Source organism: Galeopterus variegatus, unplaced genomic scaffold (genome assembly GCF_000696425.1).
Source record: "Galeopterus variegatus unplaced genomic scaffold, G_variegatus-3.0.2 Scaffold1112, whole genome shotgun sequence".
Classification (NCBI taxonomy): Eukaryota; Metazoa; Chordata; class Mammalia; order Dermoptera; family Cynocephalidae; genus Galeopterus; species Galeopterus variegatus.
Window position 1 is genome coordinate 209862 of NW_007727223.1, and position 11898 is coordinate 221759.

The window sequence follows — 11898 nt, forward strand, 5'->3', positions numbered from 1 at the left end:
TTTGAATTCCATTCCCCTTTCAAACAGATTTAAGCATGAGCTTTGATGCTGTTTCTGTGCTTTTTTTCTTCTCTTCTTGTGTTGGCTTCCTCAAAAGCAGTGTATTTAATGTAAAAGACGATTATCTCTTTGTGTGCATTGTATGTTGGCAAAGCAACTGTACGTTCTTACCGAGCTTTTGCTTATCTGTTCTAGATAACTTGTGCAATGGAAAATTTCACAAACACCTGCAAGACCTGTTTGCCCCGCTTGTTGTTAGATATGTGGATTTGATGGAGTCCTCAATTGCACAGTCCATTCACAGGGGCTTTGAGCGGGAGTCATGGGAACCAGTCAAGTAAGGAAACCTCTTTTGATACCATCGGAATTTGGGTACAAATGGCTGGAGAGTCATTCAGAAATGGATTAATGGTGTCATATGGTTTTCATTGTTCGTATGGACAGAGAGAAACACCATTCATATTTCCTACTATGGTGTTCATAGCTTCCTTGCCCAAATAGTCGAGGGGAAGAGGTTGAGGAATGTTTTATGAAATGAAATCTTTGGTTTTTTGCACACAGTAAATAAGGAATACGGGATATAAACTTGGTTGTGATATTTGTACTGTGTATCTTACTCCAATGGTGTTATCCCTAGGAACAGGTGTTTCCCAAAGTGTGTTCCATAGGGTCCCAGGCAAGGAGTCAGCAAACTTTTTTTAATAAAAGGCCAGATGGTTAATATTTAGGCTTTTTGAGCCACGTAATACCTGTCATGACTACTGAACTCTGCTGTTGTAGCATAGTCACAGGCAGTACATAAATGAACACGTGTGGCTGTGTTCCAGTAAAACTTTATTTATACAACAGGACCATAGTTTGCCATTCCATGGTCTAGGCCTTTGAGACACACCTCACGAAAACAATTGTATGGCCAAGTACGTTTAGGAAACACTATATACCCAACTCACCCACCCACACCCTTGTCTCCAGAGAGCCACAAAGCACACTGGCATATTTTAAAACTCTGAGAATAAAGTCATATGGAATTTCATTTAACTCTGCTCAACCCAGAGCTCCCTAAACATATTTGACCACAGAATGCATTTTTTTTAAATGGGCTATCTATCCTTCAGGACATATTATGGGAGATCCTTTGGGTTGCAAGTTTGTCAATTTCCACAACTGTTTGGTGAATCTTTGATCCTATTTGAAAATGTTTGGCGGATGCACTGACACCTCCATTCCCCAGCAGGGAAGAGGGCTGTGACTGCCAGAGGGTCGATTTCAGACTCCCCTGTCTGGAAAAACAGAGACTCCTATATGAAGAGTGTTTTGTGGCATGGTTTGACAAGCTCTAGTAAAACCTGGTACTGGCTTTGCCCTGTTAGATTCTTTTTTTTTTTTCCCCCTCCCTTTAAGAAAATCATTTTGTTCTCTCTAGTCCTTTACACCTTTGGGATGTAGCCACTATTATGGAGGAAAATGGGGTATGTATGTACATATGTAAAAGCACACTTTCAGGAACTTCTGAAAAATATTCAGGAGGCTTTTTCTCAATCTGAAAGTCTTGACTTGTGCAGTTTTCTGAATTGAGATCCTCCATCTAATGCTACCGTGTGTAAGACTCTAACTTATAAATCAATGCAAAATTGCTTTCTCTGTCCCCTTCCACATCTGAGCCACAGGAGAAGTTTCTTTATTTACCCTACTGAGAACAGGTTAATAGGCAGTAGCTCTTCATTTGCAAGTACCAAGAAATGTAAATTTTAGCTTGTTATTCTCAGGTTTATAATGATCTCTTAATATGGTCCTGCTGACTTTTAACTCATGAGGATAAAACTGGGTCCCTTGATTAAGGCATTAATGAGAAACTTTATTTTCTTTTTAATTCTCATTATAATCAAGACAGTTGTGCTTTAGAGAACAGCTGTGACAGGAAAAATGTTGAAATGAGTAATATTTACATTTTGCAAATAGCAGTGGTCTTGAAATAGCATTTACGTACTTGGGTTTAAGTCTAAGCTACTACTACCAACGCACGGGAAGGAATGATCAGTATCCTTCACTATTCCTTCAAGAGCCCTAGATTTAGGGCTTTTTCCACCATTCCCTAGCCAGGAGGCAAGGGTTTGAACTTCTCTGATCTTGTCTGCTCATCTGCAAAACTTGTTTTCTTAAAAAAGCCCCTACCCAGCATCTGAGAATTGTAGTGAAGCTCCTTGATAAAGTCACTAAGTCATTTTAGAATCTGTTGAATTCTTCAGAAACTAAACATCTGACCACGATACCTTTTTTGAAGCATTAAATATTCTTAATACCATTAGAAGTAAAGATGGACGCAAAACCATTTTCACAACTGGAAGTCTTAGTGTGGGAATGTTTTGCTGGGGATTTTTTTTTTTTTTTTTTTTTTTAATGATCTTGTCTGCTCATCTGCAAAACTTGTTTTCTTAAAAAAGCCCCTACCCAGCATCTGAGAATTGTAGTGAAGCTCCTTGATAATGTCACTAAGTCATTTTAGAATCTGTTGAATTCTTCAGAAACTAAACATCTGACCACGATACCTTTTTTGAAGCATTAAATATTCTTAATACCATCAGAAGTAAAGATGGACTCAAAACCATTTTCACAACTGGAAGTCTTAGTGTGGGAATGTTTTGCTGGGGATTTTTTTTTTTTTTACTGATTAAAAAAATAAAATTGAACTCTTGGTTCAGTAATTTAAAGATGTAGAAATGTATAAAGGAATAATAGTTGTGAATAACAACCTGAGAATTACATAGATGTGTGTGTGTGTGTGTGTGTGCACGCGCGTGTGTTTTAAGTAGCTTTTTTGCTGTCCCAAACTGTGCGGTGGGTTAGTGAATATGGTAGATGTGTGTGTGCGTGCGCGCGTGTGTTTTAAGTAGCTTTTTTGCTGTCCCAAACTGTGCGGTGGGTTAGTGAATATGACCGCAGTGTGTTCAGTTCACACTCAATGGTATGTGCCTTTCAGAGTATGGAGATATTTAAAAGTGCCAACTAAAACATAAGCTAAATGAAAATTCTTTTAAACCATATACATTTTATTAGCTGGTTTGTAAACAGAATGTGAATGCCATGGGACAGCTTTGCAGAATGGCAGAAAATGGAAGGAAAAAGAGTTCTGGGACATGCGTCTGTGCTAGGAGGAGTGAGTCTCTCCATGTTTCTACCAGGAGAAGAGAAACAAAGTGAACTTTCATCTGACCTCTTGTTAGAGGGTTGATAAAGAAGCAGAGATTCATTTTTCCCTCTTGAATTTTTTTCCCCAAGGAAAAAAATGATCTTTTTTGAATGCTTTTTATCTGGCTCACCCCCAAACAAGAAACTGACATAGGTAAATAGATTTAGCTTGCCCAGTCTTTTCAGTTTTTGCCACATTATCCTCCAACACACATGTGTGCGTGCACACACAACACACACACAAAAGCCTTTCAAACAATTATTCTCAAATAGTTCTGTTCTTTCACTTTTCAGAAGTCATGATGATAGGCACCTGATTACAGGTAAAATGATAAGTGCATTGTAAAGCTTGCTTCAAAATAGCTAGTATTCAAAATGTTAAAGAAAAACAGCAGTCTAACAAGAATATACTACCAATGTATTGAGTTTGCTAAAAACAGAACAAAAATTTTTCTTTATTCTTCAGATTTTCTTATTTCAAAATATGGCCCTCTAAACGAAAATAGAGATGTAATTATTTGGGTTTGATATAATCGAGTATATTGGCTGGAAAGGGTAAAATGGCTAAGTCCTATGCTGCCTGTCCCTAGAAAGATGGCCTTCCATCTCTTCTGTCTCTGCACGGACAGAAAAGAAAGGCTGCATCTCTGTTTCCCTTAAGCCAGATACGTTTGTGGTTAAAATCACTATGCACCAGTGGAAAATGTCATCTCATAGCTTCTAACCACAGCTGAAGACAGTCAGCCTCTCAAGGACAGGCCCAAGTTGTCAATAAAATCTACAGTCCATAGCCCTTTCATTGGTATTCATCAGGACATGTCACAGGGTCACCGGGCAAGTGGCAGGTTGCTCACAACCATCCTGGCTGCTTTGAATATAATTGTGGCCCTAACAAGCAGGTGGACAACATTTCCACCAGCACATTAGTGTTGGCTCATTGTTAATGAGTCATACTGGACTTCAAGGTGGAAGAAAACCTAGCAAGCATATAATCTAAAGTCTTATCAAATCAAGTACCTCCTCACCCTTGCTACCCTTTTCCTGACAGATGGTTACTCAACCTCTACTTAAATAGCCCTAGGCACAGTGAATTCTCGACTTCAGGTTCCCATTTCAGGTTAGGATGGCTCTGAATAGTAGAACTAAATACTGCTTCTTGACATGTGTACCCCGTAAAATCTGGGTTTCTCATTTATCAAATGCACTTTCTCTTTTTCTGCCTGAGATATGCATATGAAAAGTATTTTTAATATAATGTCCCTTTCCAGATTGTCAAAGATGTCACTATCTTTTTTAAAATAAATTTTATTGTGTATATTTAAGGTATAAAACATGATCTCATAAGATACACATATGGTAAAATAGTTATTATAGTGAAACATATTAACATATTCATCATCTTAATGATAATAAGCTATCAGAACAAATGTATGTGTCTCGATATCAAGGTGAACTTGGAGTCAGATCTCCTGAGTCTGCCATATCTTGCTGGTCGACCTTGCACGACCAAGATTTCTGAACTGAGATCTTCCCTCGGTTGACCTTCCTGAGACTCAGCATTCTCCTCTGTAAAACAAGAACTGTGAATAATGAAAGCTTTTCCAACACAAACATTCATGACATGTGACTCCATATCCACATACATATACATACATGATTATAAACACACGTTAATTATCCCTGCCTCTCTAATACCTACAACAGGGCTCAGGACATAACAGGTGCTCAATAAACATTTGTTCATTGATTGACATATTTATTAAGGAACCCATCCAAGCTCAACACTGTAAGGATACAATAGGAAAACCATGGGGGTAGAAAAGAGAAAAAGATACATTTCTGCTCTAGTTGGGTCTGAGCAACACACAGATAAGAAAAATGACTTTAAATATTTACCAATGTACAAACAATGCAAGGGAGAGTTGTGAAGGTAGAGTAGAGGGGAATGACCTTCCACTGAGGGGTCATGAAGGAAATAGCTTGAAGAGTAAGATTTCAAAAGGGATAGGCATGCTGAGAGAGAAAATGAGCACAAGTAGAAATACAGGGGAAAGCAAGGCATGCAATAAAAGCAGTGAATGTTCAGCTTTGGCTAACGTGGATTATAAAAGAAGCATATCATAAGTTGGAGAGATGTTCAAGAGATTCTAAAATTCCATGAAATTTAGAACTTTATTCTCCAGGTGATGTGTTCTCATCAAGGGCTTTACAGCCCTCAAGCTGATGAAAATTGGCTTTGGGGGACGGGGGGGCACTGAGGGGTCATGAAGGAAATAGCTTGAAGAGTAAGATTTCAAAAGGGATAGGCATGCTGAGAGAGAAAATGAGCACAAGTAGAAATACAGGGGAAAGCAGGGCATGCAATAAAAGCAGTGAATGTTCAGCTTTGGCTAGCGTGGATTATAAAAGAAGCATATCATAAGTTGGAGAGATGTTCAAGAGATTCTAAAATTCCATGAAATTTAGAACTTTATTCTCCAGGTGATGTGTTCTCATCAAGGGCTTTACAGCCCTCAAGCTGATGAAAATTGGCTTTGGGGGACGGGGGGGAAGGTTCAAACAAAAAAACACCTTACTCTTTTTATGTGTAAAGCACAGATGTACATATAATACATAAACAGATATACCGTATATCTGTGGCATTAAATTTTCATGGAGAAGGAAGTTCGGGGTGGGAGTGTTGATGAATAAAAGGTTGAGAAATACCACTTTAGGAAGGTTCAAACAAAAAAACACCTTACTCTTTTTATGTGTAAAGCACGGATGTACATATAATACATAAATAGATATACCGTATATCTGTGGCATTAAATTTTTATGGAGAAGGAAGTTCGGGGTGGGAGTGTTGATGAATAAAAGGTTGAGAAATACCACTTTAGACTCTAGGAAGTTATTAAAGAGTGCACATGCCCCAAAGTATGCATTAGACCTAAGAACAAATGCTTTAGTGAGAGAGTCTTTAATGTCCAGAGCACCAAGAGAAGACAAGATGTACTGCCTATATTCATGCAACAAATGGCTTATAAAAGTAGATGGTATTCTGTGTCTTAAATCTAACCCCATCTATAAGTCTAAAGCAGAAATCTTTAAGAGAAGACACAACCATATCCCTTCTACATGGAGAAACAGTCTTGGTTAGAATTAAATCTAGAAAATAAGGAATGACCCCACCTCCAGTCATTTCCATCAGTAGAAATGATGAGACACACACACATCTGTAACATTCATCCATGTGAGAGAGTAGATGAGAATTTTTTTAATCCAGTGCTCCAGAGATGTGCCCTTTGACCTTCATGGGAACTATCCTTTCTCAGCAGTCCCCAAAGTGAATGAAAGAGTCTAATTTTTAGCATATATCAGTTGTTAGGATTGCAATTTACATTTCTTGTACTATCCAGAGATATCCAATTATGATTCTGACAGAGGAGCATGACTGACTTGTTTATAGGTAGTTGCTAAAGGGCCCTCTTTAAAATAGTAGTTTGTTAATAGTCATCAGCAGCTCCAGGAGCCTGATCGGAACTGAGTACTACTAAAAAATTCTCCCTTTTCACATGTATATTTCTGAAATATTATGCTTGGAATTGCCTCCTTGATTATTAATATGTTATTAATATCTAAATGAAGTATTACTAACATTAGTAATGCACTATATTATTTTGCTAAAAGCAAAAGTATCAAGAATGTTTCATCCTTTTAAAAGTAGAGCATTATAGTATGTCACATGAAGGAAATGTTTCTGTATGAGCCCAGTGCAGTAGTCCAGGCAACATGTCATATTTTACAAATACATTGTTTTGATTAATATAAGTATTTTTTATTTTTGTGTGAAAAATAAAGCTCGCTTCTAATTTGTGTACTCGCCATCCGCTAATACGTTTAAATTAAGTTGCTTTTGCATACATTTGTATGTTATTCATTCCTAGCTACTTTTAATTTGCTCAGAATTGACATTTTAACTTTCCAGGCTGCCATCTCTAAAATCTCCTAATTCCTTAATCATTATTCAGTGTGTGTATCATTTAATGATCACATTTGCTTATATAGGCTTACACATGTCTCAGTGGAAATCGCCAACGGTTTTGTTACGTGGCAGTGTTTAAGACTGAGAACCACCAGGGACTGAATTCAAAGGCAAATTCGCGGCCAAACAGAGACACATGCAAGGAAAAGTTTCATTTTTCCTTCTACTTAATAATCATATTTAGCTAATCTTCTTTTGACAATTCCCACAAGAGCACCCTTTAGTCTCAAGTAGAGACGTATAATTGGCGTTCCCAAAACATGAAGTGTGAAGTACAAATCCGTGAGACACCTGTTTCCCCTAAGGAAAAGAATGCCAGGTAGGCAATTTTTGCTTCTAGGTTTTTCAGTCTACAAGCCAGGGCTATATTGCTATTGTGAAAGAGTAACTTCTTTCTAGAGGGAGGCAGGCATGCAGGCTATCTGCAAAGTCCAAAATTTCTGACTTAGCAGGAGGCTTGCCCCCCTAAGCAAGCCCAGAGGCAGCTCCAGCCCCTGCAGGAGTCCTTTTAGTCAAACACAGCTTGCCCCGGGCAGAGCTGCTTTGGCAAAACTTGCTCTTCTCCCACAAGATCCAAAAAGAGAACCTCAACTCCTTTGCCAAAGTGCTGTCAACTTCACTTAAACAGGAAGGCTCCTCTCAGATGCAAAGTTAGGCTGGGCTCTGTGGTGCCAGTGACTTTGGCTGGATGGAACACCCTTAAAATGCCACTACAGAGACATGCTATATCAACTTGTGGAGCAGTGAATGACAGAGTCCCACCAAAGACAATATCGTTCACTCGAGCTGGGGGGTTGTTTGGTTTTGTTTTCTCTCTTTACTCATAAAATCATCCATCTCTCTTCCATCACGTCAATTGATCAACCTTTGTTCAAAAGCAAAAAGCAGATACAAGATAACATTTTTAACTTCTTAGTCATTTTTAACTTATTTTAACTTTTTACAGAAAAATACTGAGCTTAATTAATTTTAAAAGTGCGCCCATGTAGCAATTACTCAGATCAAAAAACAGAACATTCCCAGCCCCCCAGAAGCCCTTACCCCTGTCATGCTTTCTTCCAGCCTCTATCCCATTTCCAAGAGTAACCACCATGACAGAAAGCCATATTTTAAATCCACTTTTGGTCAAAGTATTTAATATAAAAGCTGAGTTTGGGATTCTTTTCTTTTCCTAGGTATCTGTTTCTGCGTATAAACATTTCTCCACTTTAATTGGACTTAGTTTGGGAGAGGATGTTTCCATGTACTTTAAATGTTCTATAAAATTATTCAAAGCTGATCCTTCTTAATATGATTTTTTAATCTTCACCATCAACTCTGACACCCCATTGCACACACACCTGTCTTCAGAAGTAGTAGTTGGAAAGAATTCAGTTTCTGTACATCATCATTATGTGTGTGTTCAAGTGGGTGAATTTCCTATTTCATCATGTATCTAATATCCGACTTGAGAAATGTGCCTCTATCAACAATAACTTATAAATAAAAATAAGAAAATTGAAGTGTTTTATCATTTCTGGCAATCCCAACTACTCCACAGAAGCCCAGCCCCACCACGAATTCCATGACTTCAAGTTCTTAGTATGAGACAAGTTCTAGACTCTTATGGCAATGGATTTGGAAACCAAATATCCCCCCCCAAGACATTTAAATAATGTGATCATTGTGTGTGGGTGCCCCATGAGTGTCCACACATTTAAGTCACTCTATGGTTAATTTTTTTTCCATTCACTTTCATCATTTCTCTTTGAATACTGAGTCACGCCACAGCTCCCCATCCATAAGCCACTTTGTAAAATGTGTCACTTGAGTTTTCACTGTTGTCTTGCTGTGGATTTAACCAATTTATTTACAACTGTCGTGTGCTTCTGCCACATCTGCATTGTCACTGTGATGGTATTTTTTCTTTCTGTCTGTTTCTTCCACAGGAGTTTAACCAGTAACCTACCCAATGTGAACCTACCCAATGTGAACCTTCCCAAAGTACCAAATCTACCAGTTAACATCCCTCTAGGCATCCCACAAATGCCTACTTTTTCGGCACCGTCATGGATGGCTGCTATATATGATGCTGAGTGTGTATTCAGTTCACATTAGATCTAATTTAAATTTAAGTGATCTTGGCATGGATATGTATTGTTTATTTCTATACATCCTATATAACAGAGATGGAGAGGGATAATTAGACATATTTTGCTGATCATACAGAGACGATATTGTTTATTTCTGGCATGCATCATGTTTGTAAGACATTTGCTATATATAAGGCACTAGCAATTTGTCTTACGCCTACTGAATGCTTGAGAACTATGTCTCACTTCCTGAATTATTTGTGAAAGGATTCTACCTTTGGGGGAAGAAAAATGCAGGTGACATGACTTTAGGAGTTAGTCACCCAAAATCAGTTCAGGAAACTTCCTTGATGGGCTGGCCAATCATCTCTAGCCTGATCCAAATTTAAAAGGGAAGTACACCTACCTAGAAGATTTTTTTTTAATAAAAATAAAAAATTCCTAGAGACCATTTAAACCATGAAGCATATTTCTGGAATCAGCAAATAGCAGGATATAGAAACATTATTTTCAGGGCTAAATGAAAATTTCTGAATGGATCAAGACTTAGTAATGTAAATGTTATGTAGGGATACTTCTTAAGGTCATAAAACAGTACAGCACTTTGAGATCTAAGGAGCAAGAATGTGTCTAACTTTGAGAATGCAAAATTCAAACAACTAATAATTGAATTTTTGGTAGTCGTATCATCTGTGGTCTGAGTGTAGGGTCATTCTTTTCATCTGTCAAGGTTGCATGGAGTAGTTTTTCTTGGATCCTGGGCCACTTCTTTAAAGCCAGCTGTTTGGAGGAGTGGGGGTTAAGTAGCCATTTCTTCTAGCTTAGGAATGAATCCTCTCTCTTTTTTTCCTTATCAAGAAGAAGATCCAGCACCCTTAAATCCTACCTCAGGGAAATTAAATTAAAACCACGTGCATGATTTAATATGTGAAATAAGGTTTAGTGATTCTATACCCTCCTTTGATCCCTTTCTTAGACCACCTAATTATAGGCCAGATAAGCTTTTTCTTGAAAGAATAAATTGGCCCATTTTCAAAGGAAAGTGTTATTATCAAAGGAATAAAAAATGATCTGAAACTGGCAGTGATATTTTGAAATCTCTAAATCACATTCATCAAGATGGCCCTCAGCATTTTTATTTTTGCAGTAATCCAGGTAGAGAACAGGACATTAAAATGACTGCCCTACCTGGCTCCTCCAAAGCTGCCTAATATTTTTAAAAACCTATAATTACTCACAAGTTAACAATGAAATCAGATGGTCGATGTGTCTGACCCTCTTTTAGAGACAAATTAAAACCTCCAAAAATTTATATCTAAAAAGAAAATCTTCTAAAAAACAACACATCATATTCATGCTAAGATGACTATATTAAAAGTTAGATTAGGTAGTATCTGTTAAAAATTAAAAAATAAATATCTGAAAGCTTCTCTTACCTTCTTCTGTGCATGCTCTGTGACATTGTTTTTGAAAAGATATGAATCAAGACATTGTAATAAAGCAGATAATGGTCTCTGTTCAATTAATTAAGGCATGAGTGGGAACACATTTTGGTAACTGCTCAGCAATCAAAATAATCTTGGTGCTATTGCCTTAACATTAACAGTTTATCTTAAAAATAAAAAGAAAATATTCTTTTCCTCATGTCAAAACTTAATAATAAGCTCTTCAGAGAAAAAAAAAAACCCTACAAGAATTTTTTGAAACTCTGAAACCAGATGGGTGTCAAAATGTTGTTGTAATAAATACCAATTATTGCATTCATATGTACTTAATGATTTAAAACATACAACCATGCAGTTCCAAAACGGGGCTTAGACTAGACCAAGTTGGGGTTTCTTTTTCCCAAGCATAGGAAGGGGTCGGGGGAAGGCTGAACTTTCACAGAGAGATGATGCATTGCCCCACTTTTGAGCAGTGCTTACAGCAGTATCTGAAAAGAAGGTGTGGATTCTCAATCAGCCACCAGGAAATGCCTGATTCTATATCTTTTCATAATTCCAGTTTCCTCCTTTACCACCTTTCATTTTAAGGACGTGTTTCCATGTTACCTGCTCCTTCGTGTCAGATACATCTACGTACTGACCTCAGACTGGTCTGTCCTTGACAACATTACCCTGTTGGTCCAGGCCGTAGGCTCCCTCTCGGCATGTTGGGAGTGTGCCCCCTCCCCACCCTGCAGTAGCTGTGTATGCATTTATGCACTAGCTATATTTCTCTCTGAAGCATTAATTCAATGCAGCTGGCATCTGTCACAATAGAAACACCCACTCTCATCTGTTTCTATAGACGATGTCAGAACAAGTGGTAATGCATGGTGTGTTGGACATTTTATAAATTACCGTGTTAGCATTAGTGGTATGCGAGGAAGGGGTTGGGGGGTGGCCACCCTCAGATCTCCAAATGGGATTGTTACAAAACAGAAAGCCAGCCAGAGAAGGGCCAGAGGGTGAGAGATGGAGCATTTCCCCTTCACAGGCCTTCCATGGATGCCACAGGTAAAAGTTTCTTAGATGTCATTGTACAGAAAGGAATCAAGACCAATTTCCCCATCTGTACAGAGGACTGGGTAAGATGGTGCAATGGTAAAAAAAAAAAAAAAAAAAAAAAAAAAAC

At 37.9% G+C, this 11898-nt stretch overlaps 1 protein-coding gene across 1 annotated transcript in view; it reads left to right on the top strand.

Annotated features, from left to right (window-relative positions):
* Positions 1-11898, top strand: part of CADPS (Ca++-dependent secretion activator) — a gene marked incomplete at its 5' end in the record, with an annotated part of 282061 nt that overhangs the window by 186021 nt on the left and 84142 nt on the right. Inside the window, one exon of the mRNA XM_008574861.1 lies at positions 196-337. Coding sequence (XP_008573083.1) covers positions 196-337 — 142 coding nt within the window. The remainder of the gene's footprint in view (positions 1-195; positions 338-11898) is intronic.